At 59.1% G+C, this 17109-nt stretch overlaps 2 protein-coding genes across 9 annotated transcripts in view; both read left to right on the top strand.

Annotated features, from left to right (window-relative positions):
• KCNQ1 (potassium voltage-gated channel subfamily Q member 1) overlaps positions 1-17109 on the top strand; it is a 320398-nt gene that overhangs the window by 171929 nt on the left and 131360 nt on the right. The gene's annotated exons all lie outside the window — the stretch shown is intronic.
• On the top strand, positions 7752-8963 carry LOC113914412. Its single transcript, XM_027579590.2, has one exon. The coding sequence runs from the start codon at positions 7930-7932 to the stop codon at positions 8416-8418; it is 489 nt and encodes a 162-aa protein (XP_027435391.2). The 5' UTR covers positions 7752-7929; the 3' UTR covers positions 8419-8963.

Raw genomic sequence — 17109 nt, 5'->3', positions numbered from 1 at the left:
AGCAAGCTGGCCGAGGGAGGGAACGGGGAGCCTTTGTTCTCGATGCACAAGGATTCCTGGCGACACCGGGGTGGGGGCTGTGCAGAGTCCCTCTCAGGGCCTTCTGGGAGGGGCGCTCAGAACTCAGCTGTGTTTAAAAATTAGCAAGCAGGGGAGTTAGAGGTTCTGCAGTTAACCCCTTTCGAGCCTTTGAGGCCTGTTTGAACTGTTAATCAGGAAGGCTGGGCAGGAGGGCCGCTGCCGCCCCCAGGAACCCCATCCGGCTGGGTCTCTGGGTCCAGGCATCGGGGCCGAGAAACCGCTGGAAAGTGCTGTCTGCGTGGGGTCCGCGAAGAGCCCTGCCCCCGCCACAGCTCCAACGTTGACAGGCTCTTTGTTTTCTCGTCTCGGCCCTATTCAAGGCCATTTTTCAGCTTGCTGGCTTCCCGTGAAGATTGGGGGGACTTTCCACCCCGTGTGGCTCTGCAACAGCTCGGCCAGGCTTCCTCCCGCACGTGCTGTGGGGACAGCCTCCCTGCGCCACAGTTCCCGGAGCAAAATGACAGAGCTGGGAGGACAGCCGTGCGCAGCCACAGGGGCTGGAGGCACACCCCAGGGGGCCAGGTTTAGGGCAGTGGTCATCTGTGGCCCAAAGTCAGAGAAGCAGGGGTGCTGGTCCCAGAGGCCATGACCTGGAGGCAGGCGACTGCTTCCCTCCTTCCCAGGCTCCGTCCTCCATCTCCTTCACAAGCCGCCTCTCCAGTCCAGGGCCCTGAATACAGAGCTCCTCAGAGCCCACCTAGAGCTGGCTTTCTCTGGAGAGTGTGACCCTGAGCGGCTCCCCCAGCACCTGCGGCTTCTGGCACCGTCTGTGGGTCCCAGTCTCCCAGATGTCTCTCCAGCTCGCCCCCCACCCCCCCCACGCCAGACCCACATTCCCATCACCTGCCCCACGGCTCCTGTCCGCAGCCTCCGGCAGTCCACACCAGCCGGGCACTTCCCCACCCAGGGTCCCTGCCCCCCGACCCCGCCGCCGTGCGCACCGGGGCCCCCGCACTCACTGCCGGCACACGTTAGCCCCTTACCCTGCCAGGCTGGCCGCACCTGTCGGTGTCACTGCCCGCTTCCGGGTGCTCGCGTCCCCTCGGCCCGTCGCTGGGCACTACAGTTGCTGTTGTCACCGTCAGTCCTTCTCCACTCACTGGAAGGAGATCCTTCCAGAAGGCGATCGGATCCAACGGGGACCCAAGGGGGTCCCTCCCTGAGTGGGACCTCTCAGTGGCTGCTGGTGTTCTCAGAACAAGCACAGGTCCTCCGCAGCATGGCCTCTCCGGTCTGGCCCCTGCCCGAGGCTGAGCTTCTCCTCTTCAGCCTCCTTCCATCCCTTCAGCTCATGGGCTTCCTCCACCAGAGGGCCCTTTGCCCATAGCCCTTGTCCTGCCCCCCAACTCCCCAGCTTCCTCAAGGGAGCTCCTAGGACCCCAGACGGACTCCTGGTGCAGACCCTGCTCAGGGTGGTTCTGCCCGCAGAGCACATTCCTCGACATGCAGGAAAACACGTTCTCACGCTTGGTTGGGCCCCCTCAAATCCCTCCTGCTTGGGCCAGCATCTGGTGCCCGGTGCTGTGTGCGGTTTCGGCCAACAAAGACTGAATTCTATAAAATTCTATAAAGCTCACTGACCAAATCTATAACATGGGGCAAGGGTCATGGCCCTGCCTCTCAGACACAACCCACTGCCTGCGAAAGCCTCAAAGTCAGCTGCATCGTGGCCTGCGTCACTAGGAGGCGTGTGGCACCGTGGCACGTGCGTGCTCCCAGACGGGCGTCGGAGTACGGGGGCTCTCAGAGCATGCTGAGTGAAGGAGCAGGAGCTCCCCTGTGGAGGGGGAGGGAAAGGACTCTCCTTGGCCACACTGGGAAATGGCTCTCCCCTCCCCCCAGTCCAGAAGTCTTTGCTCCAAGACACCCTCGATGCTCCTCACGTCCACCCTTCTGCGCACCGAGGTACGTGCGGTGTGGCTCTGGGAGGGCCCCATGTCACAGGCCAGGGTCACCTGTGTGGCTGCTGGTCTGAACTGCTCCAGGGCACCCCTGCTGCAACTCCCCGGGGCACCCGCCCCACCCCCACCTTGAAGCCCGGCCAGGAAGTTGGTGGGGGCCTAGTTGGCCAGGGCAGGGCTACCAGCCTGCGGAGCTGGGGACAGCCCTGTGTGCCCGGCACTGGCCCCCCAGGGAGTCCCCATTCTGTGACACTAATTGCTACAATTAGCAGGAGAAAGGCCTATTAGATCAGTTTCTTCTCCTGGCTGAGGCCCGGCTGCTGGGGAGGGCGGCTGCTGGGGAGGGCGAGCGGAGCCCAAGGCTTTTCGGAGGAGCAAGGACCCTTCCATAAATGAGGCCACATTTAAATTGCAAACTAGGGCCTCGCCCAGCCCCAGGAAAGGCTCCCAGAGAAAGGCTTTAGTTAGGCGGGGCAGACCGGCGGGGAGTGGGTGAGCCTTCCTGGCTGATCTGGGTCGTCCAGGCTCCGGTCCGCGGCCCAGTCCCACTGGGGCCGGCCAGCATGGAGGCACGTGGCACAGGCCGAAGGAGGCACAGGGAAGCAAGGACAGTAGTAGAGGCTCCTCCCTGCCCTGCACGGGGCCTGCTCTGAGGGAGGATGCCTCCGCCTCCTCCTGGAGCACATCACAAACCTTCCAGATCGGCTGTTCCCCAAGAGCTGCTCACTCCTCCGTCTGCACTAACTAGAGGAGGTGAGAGGGACTTCCTGACCTCCGTCCAGGCCACCTCTGATTCCAACTAGCCACACAAGCCCACGCCCCGAATGGCTTAGAGTCTGCAGCTGAAGGTGGTTCCAGCTACAGCCCCAGGTGGCAACCCACTAGGCCATGGGATATGAGCCCCCCCCCAACCTTGAGTTACACCACCGGCCAGGGAAGGGGGTACTCCAACGGGCCGGGCCGGGCCTGAGCCAGGGTCTCTCCCTGAGAGAGTGAGGCTGTGGGTACTGGCGCCACTAGCCTACAGGGCCATAGCAGAGGCCATCTCCGTCCCCAGAGCTGGCCTCAGGCAGTGACCCTCACTTGGGGTAGTCCCAAGGGGGCATGTGGCAATGTCTGCAGACAGTTTTGCTTATCACAAGGGACTGGTGTCTACTGGATAGAGGCCAGGCAGGCTGCTACTTACTCATCCTACAGGCTAAAGACAGCCCCCAACAAAGAATGGCCCAGCCCCAAATGTCAGCAGCGCAGCGGTTGGGAACTCTTGGTCTGAGGAGCGAGGATCCCCATGTGCTGCTTACTTTCTGTGTTCTGAAAATGGATGCACACTTTTCTGGCCTGGCCTTTTCCTTCATTCAACATATCAATGAGGCCATTCAGCAGAAATGCATGACGCAGCCGGTGCGCAGACCCCATAGAGGAGACAACATGCTCGGGAGGCCTCCCTTCTGGTGGGGGAGACAGGGCAGGCACTAGGAAATACTGTGGTGTAGCATGCGTTTGTGGGGGATTGAAACCTAGTGTTGACCTGGGGGGGGCGCTAACGGGGTCCCCCGCAGGGGCAGCTCAAAGAGCTGCCTTGCAGCATTTCAGGTGAGACCTGAAAGGGGAGGAGGACCTGTCACAAGGAGCCCACAGGGACGGGCCAGCCAGGCAGAGGGGGCTGGTGCACAGGTCCCGGGGCACGTGGCCAGTTTGAGAAAGAGGCAGGAGGCTGGCGTGACAGGAACTCAGGAGGACAGCAGGCAGGGCGGATCTTGTGAAACCTGACGGAATTTGAATATGATTTCCTAGAAATAGAAACCACTAGAGGGTACCTGGCAGGAGAGTGTGATGGGACATGCGTTCACTCCTTCCTTCTCGGCTCTGGGGATTCGAGTGCATGGGCTAACTCGCAGCCCTGAGTCCGGGAAACACGGTCCCGCTGGGAGGGTCTGTGGGAGGGAGGCAGCGCTCTGTTCCTCTCCGTGCTTTTCCATCCGGTCTCTGTTTGTAGCCCCCCCCCCACCACCACACTCCGCGCCACCCCGCTCCGTGCTCCCCCCACCCCAGACGGCTGCTCCGGTGTCGTATAGATAGACCGTTGTGTGCATGTGCCCTGGTGATGCATGCAGTATCTGCTAGCACGGCTGGGTGGTGGTCACTTGAGTTTCAGGACAGAGCCGTGGACTGAGGCCCTCGCTCTGTTTGGCGTCGGTGCCCCTCAGCGCCGTGTTTGCGCATGTCTCCAGTCCGTGAAGTGTACATCTAGTCCTTACCCCTAACCACAGCGCCGGGTTCCAAGTCCCCACCCCCACAGGCAGGCCTGTACTGAGCTTGCACACACAGCCCCTCGTTGTTCTGCTGAGAGTGCTCTAGCTGTTTACCCAGGAGGGAAACTGCTGGGCTGCAGGTATTAAATATTTTATTTGAGGAAGAAGTGCTGGAAGGTTCTCCAGAATGTCTGTGCCTGTCTCACACGGCCACCTGCAGCACACAGGGAGGCTTGTTTCCTGCATTGCTGCCAACACTTGGCATGATCCTACTTTCTAATTCTTCTCTTAGGAAGCATGCCCCTTGCTGTCATCCGCATTTCTGACTGCTTCAAGGAGCTTGGGCATCTTCCCGTAGCCTCCCTGCCCCCCCACCCCCACAAACTGCCAGTTAGTATCACTTGCCCACTGTTCTCTTCGGCTTCCTATCTTTTTCTCCCTGGTTTGCAGGACATTCTAGTATATTTTAGCTATTGTTCCCTTATCAGTTTTGTTTCAAATACCGTGTCATTTGTCATCTGTAACTTGGGCAGAGTCACTCGGGTGAGAGTGAAAAGAGCGTCTTGTCTTCGAGGCACGACAAAAACAGTTCACAGTGGACTGATTTAACAGAAATACTTTATTTGCATGTATTCAAGCTTATAACTTCTGAAGTTTGTGCTTTCTGGGTACTGTGTTCGACACCCCCCTCCCCCCCACAGGCTACAGAGGCCCCAGGTTATTCCCCACACCCCCTCACACACACCCCCACCCCCCCCACCCCCACCCACAACCAACCCCCCCCCTCCCCCGCACTCTCCTCAAAAACAAGCATCAACTCTTTTGTCCATTTGGAGCCTGCTTTTTCCAGGGGGTCACGTAGGAATCCACATTCCGAGTTCTCCACTCTGGGCTAGCTTCCCCCGGACCGTCCTCTACATGGTCCCCACAGACACGCGGTGTCACCTCTGTCTCGGGCCACCTTCCTCCTGAAGCAGGGCTGCCTCTGGAGTCTCTCCTGGGCCGGCGTCCCCCGCTGCTCCTGTTACTGAGGCTTGGAGTGTGCCCCGGGATCTGCTGGTACAAGGCCTTCTCTGTTCTCCCTTTTCAAAGTGCACTTGGTGTTTGCAGATCTTTTCCTTTCACATACATTTTAGAATATGTTTGTCAAGTTCCTCAAAAACTCCAACTGGAAGTTTAAGCAGAGTTGTACTAAACTTAAAGATCTGGAAAACCCTGACCCCTTTCTCATGCTAAGCTGCCCCATCCAAGAGAATGGAATGTCTCTCCATATCAAAAGATCTTCCTTTACATCCTTCAGTAGAATTTTAAAATTTTCTCCATAAAAGTCTTCTTTGTTAATTCCTGACCGGGTGTAAGTGTTACTGCTTTAACTTCTATTCTGCTTCTCACTCACTCACTATGTCTCAAGCGCTGAGGGGGGGGGGGGGGGGGGGAGCGGCATCGATCTTCTATCCAAAACCTTTGCTCACGTCTCTGTTCCATTCTGAAAGTTGACTCTGTGTTTCGTGCAGCTCAGCAGTTTTCAGAGTGTGGTCTGAGGACCCCGGGGAGCCCCGGAGGCCCTCTTGCACAAGGTCAAAACCACTTTCATCGTAATACTCAGATATTATTTGCCTGTTCTGCTCTCGCTCTCACAAAGTTAAAGAGTTTTCCAAAGGAAGCGTGACCCGCCAGGATCTGTGCTGTGAGGGCTCTGGGTTTGGTTTTAAATGTTTCTCAGTTTTAACTTCTAAGGAGCTAACTAACTACCAACAGATCCAGCCCATGTTAACCAAAGTTCTTTGGGGACCTCAATACTTTGTCCGAGAAGCCCCACAGAGGCAACACTCTCAGGACGGGCGGTTCCCTCTCCCCTGGTCCTCTCCTTCGGCTCCGTGCCCTTCCCTTGTGCGGGGGGACGCCTGGGGCCTGCGGTGGCCCCCTGTGCCTGCTCCTTCTCTGAAAGGGACGATACAGTCTGCTGAAAAGCCGAGTGTTGGTTCAGAACCTGTATCACATCAGGGTACCTCATCCTGGCTGGCTAAGTGCTATCCTCCTGCCCGAAAATCATGCATAGGCCTGAAACTATATAATTTTTCTGTCTCTACTGAGAGAACCATATGGTTTTTCTCCTCTGGTCTCTTAATGTGGTGAATTACACGGATAGAGTTTCTGATATTGGATCATCTTTGCATTCCTAGGAGAAATCCCACTTGCTGAAGAACTGTTTAATACACTGTTGGATTCGGTTAGCTAATGGTGTACATGGGACTTCAGCATTCATAAGGGAACTAGTATATAATTTTCTTGTGCTCTCCCCTTATTTGAATTTGGACATGCTCTGATTCCCAATTTAAAAAGATCCCTCTTACTGGAGCATAAATCCTGAAACAGGCCCACTTTTCTCTTTAACATGTTTGGAAACACATTAAAATAGAACCGTAATCAAGCAACCCAATCCTTAAATTTTTCTCCCAGTGAGTATCTGGAAAACAGGTGCAGAGATGGATCATTTGAGACACCATAGAAATCTGGTTAATCCTGCCTGCCTGCTTTCCTTCAACAAGTACTGCCCGAGCAAGGCTGTGTATCAGGCTCTCGGCTGAGTGCGGGGGCAGGCAGCAGAGAACAGGACAGAAAAGTCCCTCCTGGGAGCTCTCGGTCCGGCACGGGCACCAGAGCACGGAGGGGACTGGCAAATGCACCTAAAATGCGGATATTACTCTTCTAGCAATGTTTCAGTACTGGGTGACTCTCCATCTAGGACAGAGCTATGCAGTGTAGACGAATTCATCCCTTTCATAACAAGAACCGTCCTGTGGGAAGAAGACATTCGTCCTCATTTTACAGAAAAGGCAGTTTAATGTGCTGGAGAAACACAGGTTGGGGGTCGGGGGAATCGAACTTCCAAGCTGTCCCCCCTACTGTCCAGACTGAGACCCGTGACTCCAGTCCTCAACTCCAATCCCAGATGTGACCAAGACTTCTATTCCCTGCTCCCCTCCCCTACCTAGACCCATGATTCCAAACCCCAACTCCCAGCGGACCTGTGACTCAGAATCCCCACCCCGACTAGAAACCTCAGTTCCAGTTTCTGACTGTGATCCCCAAATCGGACCCCTAACCCCAACTCCAATCTCCAACCGAGAATCCCTAAACCCCGAGTCGGATTCCCCACGCAGACCTCCCTCAGAACCAGACACCTTCCACACACAGTCTCCAGATTCTTACTCAGAAACACTACTCTGGCTCCATCCCGGTAGGACCCCGACCTGGATCCCCTACTTGGAACTCAGATTCTAACTTGGACTCTAGACGCCCCGACTAGTAACCCCACCCTTCACTCAGAACTCAGCGCAGTCCCAGAATCCCAACTCCAATCCTGGCTCTGATCCCGCCCCCAGACTGCCGACCCTGGAATCTGCCACGTAGGCAGGAAGGCGGACTTCACGCGCAGACTCAGATCCCTGACTCGGACCCTGGACTCAGAACCACCACGTGGACTCTGATTTCCGACTCAGAATTCCCATCTTAAGTCCAACGGACTCTGCCTTGATCCCGAACTTGGAACCCTGAGCGTCAGAATCAGAACACCGGACCCAGACTCGGATTCCCAACGACAAAGGACCCCAGCTCCGGTCCCCGATGCAGGACCGAGAGACTGGACCGTGAGGCGGACTCTGGACCCCGGCTCTGGTCCCCGACTCGGAACCATGAGGCTGGACCGCGAGGCGGACTCCAGATCCTGGCTCCAATCCCGGGGCTCAGAATCACGAGGCAGGACCTCAAGGCGGACTCCAGATCCTGGCTCCGATCCCGGGACTCAGAACCACGAGGCAGGACCTCGAGGCGGACTCCAGATCCTGGCTCCGATCCCGGGACTCAGAACCACGAGGCTGGACCGCGAGGCGGACTCCAGATCCTGGCTCCGATCCCGGGTCTCAGAACCACGAGGCCGGACCGCGAGGCGGATTCCGGACCTCAACTCCGATCCCCAACTCGGAACCACGAGGCGGGACCGCGAGGCGGACTCCGGACCTCAACTCCGATCCCCAACGCCGAACCGAACCATGAGGCGCAACCGCGAGGTGGACTCCGGACCTCAACTCGGAACCACGAGGCGGGACCGCAAGGAGGACTCCGGACCTCAACCCCAATCCCCAACTCCTAACCACGAGGCGGGACCCCGAGGCAGACTCTAGACCTCAACTCCCATCCCCAACTCGGAACCACGAGGCTGGACCGCGAGGCGGACTCCGGACCCCGGCTCCGATCCACGACTCAAATCCACGACGCAGGACCACGAGGCGGACTCCGGAACCCATCTCCGACCCCCGACTCTGATCCCCGAGGCTGGACCACGAGGCGGGCTCCAGACCCTGGCTCTAACTCCCTACTCGGAACCACGATATGGGACCGCGAGGCGGGCTCCAGATGCGGAATCGTACCCGGACTTGGAACCACGATGCAGGACCGCGAGGCGGACTCCAGGCACGGAATCCGACCCGGACTCAAAAATACGAGGCGGACTCCAGGCGCGGAATTCGACCCCCGGATTTGGATCCCCGATGCAGGACCGTGAGGTGGACTCCAGATGCAGAACCGGACCCGGACTCGGAACCACGACGCAGAACTGCGAGGCGGACTGCAGGCGCGGAATCCGATCCCCGGACTCGGATCCCGGACCAGGACCCCCGACCCGGGCCGACTCTCCCGGAGGTACCGAGGGGAGAGCCGGCCCCCCGCCCGCCGGACGCAGACCTCACCTCGGTGCGCCGGCGGTCACCCGTCCCGCGCCGCCTGGTCGGACCGTGCCCGCAGCGCTGGGTGGGGGCCTGAGGGGCGCAGGCTAGGGAGCTCGGTGCGGGGCTGGCGCGGCCGAGAGGACGGCACAGCCGAGGAGAGGGTGCGGCCGTGAGCACATCCCCGCCGACAGGTCAGCCCCGACGAGAGCTCAGCGCCGACTGAGCAGTGGGGCGACGGTCTGCCGAAAGACTACGGCCGCACCCGGACCCCGGCTGACGTGGCAGCTGCCCGGCCGTTGATTGGATGGGCCCGCGGGGTGGGTTGCCGCGTGCCGCCGCGCAGATTGGCTGGGCACGGAAAGCATTGTACCACGCTCTGCCATTGGTTGAGAGGGACCAGTGCCGATGCCACCGGGCTTTGGATTGGTGGGGCAACTCCAGTGCCACGTGCCGCACTCCACCCCACCCCGGCTCGCGGTGCAAATGTCCACCCACCCGTCCGGTCGCTTCCACGCGTCCACACCCTACTGGGTGCCCCATGGAACTTTCGGCACTCAGCACACAAACGGCCTGCTGCAGATCCTTACCACAGGGGTCCACGAAGGCAGGCAGGCAGGCGGCCTCCCATCTCCCTCTGGGGACCTTGCAGGGTGCGTCCGTGCTGCTATCGGGGACTCTGCTATGGACGTCCTGTTGTTCACTTTTCAGGAGACCTTGTGACGTGGGCGCCCAGACTCTGCCAGGCGGCTTCCTGTAGGAGAGGACCTGCCCAGGTCACCCCAAAGGAGGTGACCCCAGTGGTCAGCTTCCCGCCTAGACCGCTACAGCTCTCAGTGGAGCTTCCCTCCTATGATCTGCCTGTGCCTGGAGGCTGGGTCCACTGTCTGCTGAAGGTCTTCCCTGCTGTCCACCCACCCACCCACCCATCTCTCCATCCACCCTCCCTCCTACCCACACACCTATCCATCCCTCCATCTGCCCACCCACCTATCCATCGATCCACCCATCCACCCACCCATCCATTCGTCCACCTCACACATCTTCTGAGCCCCTCCTGGGTGCCAGGCACTGCCATAAACACTGACAATCTACAGCAAACAGCCATCAGGAAGTCTGTCCTTATGGGGCTCTCACTCTACTGAGGTTTTATGCAAGTCTAGGGCAATTTAGACCTTCTGTGAACTCTCAGTATTTTCTCAGAAGTTGTTACCCCACTCTCCCCCAACCAGGGTTGACTTCAAGGGAGGAAGGGGGAAGCTAAAGCCAGCCAAGCAAGCAGCCATCCCCACACCCAAAGCAAGCAATGAGGCCATTCATCTCAACTGCTTTTGCCTGAAATATGTGTCTACAAAAAGAGCCAGGAATTTCTCCAAGGGTGACTGAGTCAGTTTTTTCTTTGTGGTTCAGCCTGAAGGAGAAGGGGGAAATGGTGCTGTCTTTTTACACATCAACAGCTTGCTTTCCAACCTTCACAAGCAGTGCCAGATTGGTCATCGCTCTGTCCCTTGACCAGCCCACGGGAAGGCTGTACAGCAAGCCTCAGTTGGTACATTTGACAGAGGGTCAGCCAGTCCTCACGGCCTGGATGGGTGTTTCTGGGCGTCTGCCTGTCCCAGAGGCAGGTTGTAACCAGGATCATCGCATGGGGCCCTGCACTCGGAAGGGCCCCACGCACAGAGTTTTAATGCTCTGCTGTCACCATCTTGAAATTCTTCATTTATCTTTGAGCTTGGGTTTTGTAAGTGAAGTCTGTTGGGACAGTGGAGCATGCTCCAGGGGCTTGGAGCTTTGGCCCATGGAAGGCCCCACCACCTTCCTACCACCTTTGCCTGCCCAGCCCCCTTCCCCCTCCTCCCCCCAAGTGACCAGTTACTCTCTGTCCTGGCAGAGAATGGCAGGGAGGGACTGGAGTCCTGACCCACACTGTGCAGCCTTGGGATTCCTACCTGGAAGGGAGAAGGGCTGCTGCCAGCCTTGTGTAGCTGTCGAGACAAGAACAGGAGGGCCTGCCGGCCAAGAAGGCCTAGAACAGGAGGCCGAATGCAGCCTGGGGCACTGCCCCGGTTCTTGCTGCTGTGAGTCAGTGGGGTAAGGCTCCAACCTCTGCCTCTCGTGGCCTCCTGCACCCTTCAGGGGGAGGCGAGGCCCCTTCCCCGGACATTCTCCAGGTGTGTCCATTTCCACCTCCCCAGGGAAGTCAGGGGAGTGGGAGCCCCAGATCCTCAGAGTGATTTCACAGATTTCCTGCCTCTGTGGGGTTTATATTCCAGTAGGAAAGACAGACAAGAAATTTTCAAAGTGCTCTGGACATTCTTCTTTGTCAGAACACACAGATCCCTAGGTGGATCTTGGGAGCTGCATTGTCTTTCCGGTAGCTGACTCCTCTAGTCTTTACTCATGAATGTGAGCTGTTCCCCAACTGTTCTGTTTGGTTTGTTTGTCATCCAAGGACATTGAGCATGGGATAAAAAGCCACCTAAAGCCAGTCTGCTTAAAATAGGGGTCCCCCTTTTGAAAGAGTGACAGTGTTGACTGGGATTTCATCTTGAAAACTGATTTTTTTTTTCAATTGTGGAAATGGAGTTGATCCAATCTGAACAAAATTTGGGTTCTAGTTGTGTGCTTGGGTGGGGGCGCAGCTCCTGAGCGGCCAGGTTCATTTGTCTGTGTTTCCTTGCGGCTGCGCTTGCCCGACTCAACCCTCCAACCTCGGAGCCTGACATCCTGAACACGTGGATTTTCCCCTAACAGATCCCCTCGTGGTGAAACTCCACAGACACTGTGTCTTTGTGCGCTCTCGTGACCACCTTCTTGGGGCCGTGCTTCGAGCCAGGCCAAGGAGCCTGGCGCTGTCGATTTTGACACAGCGGTCAGGGAGGATGGTTGGGAGTCACGTGCGGGCCGGTCCTCAGCCCTCACCCCCTCGCTGCACATGGGGCGCCGTCAATCAGCCAGTGCTGCCTGAGAGCCCCAGCGCACCTGTTGTGTGCCCACACCGCCCCCCCGCCCCGCTCTAGTCCTTTGGGGGAGACACAGAGGAAAACATGCTGAGACTAAGAGGGGTTTGTTGTCTAGTCGGGAGACAAGAGACACGTGGGAATTGGCTGGAGAAGGATGTGAGGCTGGGCGGACCCCAGGCTAGCCTGGGGGAGACTGGGGGTGGGGGCGGGTGGTGGGCTGCCAGGCGTGCTGGGAGGGGGGCCTGGGGCTGGCTTTGGCACATCAGAACTCAGGAGGGGGGTGGCGGGCCACGGCCAGCTCCCGCCTGAGTGGGGCTGGGGTCCCTTCCGAGCCCAGGCCAGCCTGGGGGCTCTTGGGTCGTGGAAACCTGGGGACTGCAAGGCGGGTGCGGGGCAGAGAGCCCGGGCACCTGGTGGCCTCCACCTCAGCTTCCCGTGTGACAGGGGGCATCTGGTTTGTCTCAGCTGTACATGGCGGGGGCTGACCTAACGTTCCTCGCGCTCCCTCTAACACTAATATTCGGGGTTCAAAAGGTTTCCTCGCAGGCCTCTGCACCCGAGTGCACACACGCACGCGTACACGCACACACAGCTGAAGAGAATTAGGCTCAAAACGTCCACTCGGCTTTTCTCTTGATTCCGAGGTATTTAGAATGGGGGTGGGGGATTAGGAGAGGAAGTCGCTGAGCTAATTCTCCTGTGTTTGCCAACACAGAAGTGCAGATGGGGCCCAGAGCCCCGGGTGTCCCGGGGGGGGAGCACCAGCCCTCCTCCCACGGGGCAAGGCAGGAGGGAAGGACCGGGTGGGAGCCCCTCACCCAAGTGACAGGACTCTTCCCCGGGGCCGTGGCTTGCCCCCACTCCCCTCTACCGCTCCCCCCGCCCCACCAGAGTCTAAGGGTGGAACCGCCTTCAGGCTCAGCCAGGTTCCCAGAGAGCTGCTTCCTGCTGAAGCAGAGAGGCCCAGGGCCACGTGGCCGCCTCGGCACCATCTTCCCAGGGAAGGGCCTTGCCCTGAGCTGCTCTCGGAAGTGGACTGGAACGTGGAGGGGGCTGAGGGGCCCCGGGCACCCCTGAGTGACCGAAGAGAAGCCCGCTCTTCGGGTCAGCCCGTGCACTCGGTAGCCAACACCCATGTCCCCAGAACCGGTGGCCCCCGTTCCGTCCCCCCACCCCCAGCGCAGTTTTGTGCACACACATCACTGCAGCTGTCCTGGGTCAGGTCTCCGTGGCCCCCGTGACCCTCCATCCAGCAGCTTCTTCGCTGGTCGGAAGTCTCTGTGGACCCTGCTTCCCACATCCTCATTCCAGAGTCTTCCTCCTGCAATATGGCCTCTGTGGGTCTCGTGCACCCGCCCGGGCCTCCCCTCCGCCCCAGCAGCTTTGGGTATGTTGTCCTGTGGATGACACCCCGCTCTCACTCAGCCCTGACACCTCTACCCCACCTTCCTACCCACCCCAGGTCTGCCTTGTACCGACAGGCGGCATGCCCTCCCATCCCCACTCAGAGCTCTCGTCTGCCGGTCTCCCTGCCTTGCGCTCCCCACTTCGGAGCGTCACACCCCCAGGGAGGATGAGCAGACTCCCGGCCATTCTGGGCTTCACCAGCCATGGCAGGGGGGAAGTGCAGGGGGGGCATCTCTGGGAGGTTTGGGGAGAGTGGTGGTGAGCATCAGGTCTCCCTTCTAGAAAGACCACTCTGGTTGCTGAATGGAGAGAATTGGGGAGTGGGGGGTGGGAGGGGACGCAAGGAGGTCTTGCCTTGTGGAGAGACCTGCTGTCACCCCGTGAGAGAGGCAGGAGGGCTGGGAGTAGGGGCCCCCCTTGGAGGGCAAGAGGCAGCCAGGAGGGGCTCCCAAAGGAGGTGGCCTTGGTGGGATCCGGTGGCTGAAGAGTTAGTGGGGGGGAGGGGGCAAGCTGGATCTTAAGAAACCTATGTAGGTGGGTCAGCGCCAGCCCCTCTGCCCCAGCTATGGGGCACGGTCACTCCTCGGGCATGGCTTTCCCAGTGCCTTGCTTGCCCTGTCTTAGCTTCCCAGGGTCCAGGGCGGGGTCCAGGGCTCAGAGTGACGAGTGTGACTGACATAGGTCCCAGTTCCAGGACAAGCTTGGGCCCCCACGGGACCCCTTCTCCCTGTGCAGCATGGGAAGGGAAGAATTGTGGGGGAGTGCCATTAGACACTTATGCTGTGTTAGGGTCGGCCCCGGCTGTCCCCCATGAGCAGATTTGCTCTCCTGCATTGGGGTCAGCAAGAACCTGAGGCCTGACGGGTGGGGGCTCTCAAGTCCGGGCGCTCCCGATGAGTGGCAGCGTGGGGTGTGGGCTGCGTCCCATCGAGAGGGCAGCTGTGCTCTGTGTGTGTATGTTTCGGCGTTGTGCAGCCAAGCCTTGATTAGCCAACCCCGATTCTCCCAGAGCCCCCGCTTCGATGCGGGTTAACTCAGCAGCTGTCTCCTGAGCACCTGCTTGGGGCCTGGTTGGGTGCCAGGCGTGGGGGGGTGGGGAAGCAAAGGGAGCTGGGCCCTGCCAGACCCGTCGCCTCAAGAGTCTTCCACCATCACCTTCCAGAGGCCATTCCTTCCCACCACACAGCCCCCCGGGGCAGGCCTATCCCCCATTTCCCGCCCAGGCTGGCCCTTGGCACAGCCGCCACTCAACTACAGCCTCCCCAGCCCTCAGGGTTGGATGGGCCCAGGCCTTAGGACACTGGCACTGCCAGGCTCAACCCAGAAAGAATTTCGATTATCTCTGAAGTTCTGGGAAAAGCGTTGATAGGAAGCCCCGTCCCAGGAGCCCTGGGGGTTGTAGATGGTTTTTGAATGTCGAACGGCCCTCCTCCAATATTTAGGGTGAGAACAGACACTTGCAGAGAACCCGTATATCCCTGGCTCTGTGCCTGTAGAGGGCGAGGCTACTCAGTGGAACCCACCAGGCCTCTGGGGAACAGTGGGCACAAAATGGTTGGCTATGAGAGGCTTTGGGGAGCCGAATGAGAACACTCTAGCTGAGCCAGCAGGCTCAGGGCCATCTGCCTGGGCTACCACGGGGCCGTGTGGTTTTCAGATCTGTCTGTGAGCACTTTGAGACTCCTTCCTTCAAAAGACAGAGCTTAATTCCCTCCCCTTGATTTTTTTTTTTTTTTTTTTTTGGACTTAATGATTTGTTTCTGAGAAATAGAATGTGGCGGCAATGTCCGAGTGTGCCTCCCAAAACAGGTGGTAAAAGGCATCAGAGCTTCCTCCTTGCTCTCCCACTGGGATCCCTGACTCGGGAGGAAGCTGCCTGCCATGTTGTGAGGACACCCAAGCAGCCCCGTGGAGAGCTCCACATGGTGAGAAACCGAGGTCTCCCACCAATGGCCTCATGAGCACACACCATCATGGCGGTGGATCCTCCAGTCTCAGTCAAGCCATCCGGTGGCCACAGTCCTGGTCAACATCCCAAGAGACCCTGAGCCAGAACCACCCTCAGAAACGATGTGTGATAATTAACATTCATTGATCGAAGCTGTGATGTTGTTGGGCCGTTTGTTACTCGGCAGTAGCTAGCTGATACAGCCATCCTAGTCTGGTTCAGTCTGGCCCTCAACAGGGGCAGCGAAGAGGGCTCAGCCCACCTGTCAGCTTTTGCCAGTGGTTGGTTGCATCTGGGCACGGGGGAGAGAGTGCTGTGCACAAGCCATGTTTCTGCTTCCTCAGGATCTGAATTCCATCCTCCAGGCCAGCAGCTGCTAACCTGGGGTGCCCGTGAGAGGGGTGTTTGCGACTCAGGAGGTGGGCTCTGGGCAGCAGGGAGCCGTTGGGGTTTGAGCAGAGGGGGACTTTGTGACAATGAGAGAGGCTAATAACTAGAATGTGATCTGGAACCTGGAACAGGTGATTCTTTTCTCCCCCAGAAACATCCAAATCCAGTTCTCTAGCACGTGGGCAGGACGAAGGGCCCTGTCTGCCTCTCCTGAGGCTGGTGACCGGCCACCCCACACCACCAGGTAGCCTCCCGGGCATCAGGGTATGGGGCTTGGTCATCAGGGCGCCTTCTCGGCTGTCTCTGAGCGAGTCCCCACGGGTCCGTTCCCCAGCCCGCCTCGAAGGGCACACACCCAGGGCAGGCGGGCACCCCCACACCTCCTTTCCTGACGCCCCGCCCTCGGGTGCCAGCAGTGGGACCTGCACAACGATCCCTTAGCTTCTCGTCGGTGCAGCTCCCTGTCCCTCAGTGACCTGTGGCCCATGGGCCCACGGACTGGCCTCAGCCATCTTCGTGCATGCCCCACACGGATGGCTCTTCCATGACGAGGGCCCTGGAGAGGGGACTTGGCAGCCAGCTCGGTCCCGGTTGGTTTTCTGCACCTGGGCACGGGGATGAGCCCTCCCGTGGGTTAGCCAGAGTGACAGGGGAGCAGGATGCCCTGTGTGGGTGGACAGCGGCTGGGGACGCTGAGTGGGGAGGCCTGGCCTGTTTTACCTAACCAACCGTGCACAGTGACCCCGGCGTCACACCCAGTCCAAGCAAGGGCTTTGTGACGGTAACGCCTTTAGTCCTATCAACAGCCTGCGTGGTGATGGGGACCCGGGGCGCAGAAAGGTCAAGGGACAAGTAGCAGGTAAGCATGCTGGGCTTTGCTCTGGGGCATCTTAGGACTGGGCTCCATCTGTCCGTCCTTCCCTCTCTGCCACATGGCCTCACAGCCTTTTGACTTGCTAGGGCAGCGCTGTTGCAGATGGGTGCTCACGGGGCGTGAGGGTGGGTGCGCCTTTGCCCGTGTTCCCGGGTACCGATCCCGCATGAGCCGCCCCATCCTCCCTGCAGCTCCTCTCTGTGCCCAGTGTGGAGGAGCCGCCCCCGCCCCCACCCCTCCGGGTGCCAGGCCCCTCAGGGCTGTGCCCCTGCCCCCGAAGACTCCCCCCAGCAGGAGCCCCCTGCTCATTAATTGTTCCATTTGAACACAGTTCTTTTTCACGGAGCTGGGGATGCCTTGGAGCGTCTCCTCGGCAGGGAGAGGACAACTCCCAGGCCCAAAGTCACTCAGCAGCCACAGGTCAGACAGGCCTTGAACACGTTCTCAGCAGACTCTCTTCCTTCCTGGGGTCTCTAGCCCGACCCCGGCCCCCGGCACGGCCAAGCAGAACTGGGCAAGGTGGTGAATCAGGGTTTCATTTGGGTGAGGGGTCCTGGTCCTCTGTCTTT

This window comes from Zalophus californianus, chromosome 11, assembly GCF_009762305.2.
Source record: "Zalophus californianus isolate mZalCal1 chromosome 11, mZalCal1.pri.v2, whole genome shotgun sequence".
NCBI classification, from domain to species: domain Eukaryota; kingdom Metazoa; phylum Chordata; class Mammalia; order Carnivora; family Otariidae; genus Zalophus; species Zalophus californianus.
The sequence above is the reverse complement of the archived record's forward strand: the minus strand, read 5'-3'. Positions and strand labels throughout refer to the sequence as shown.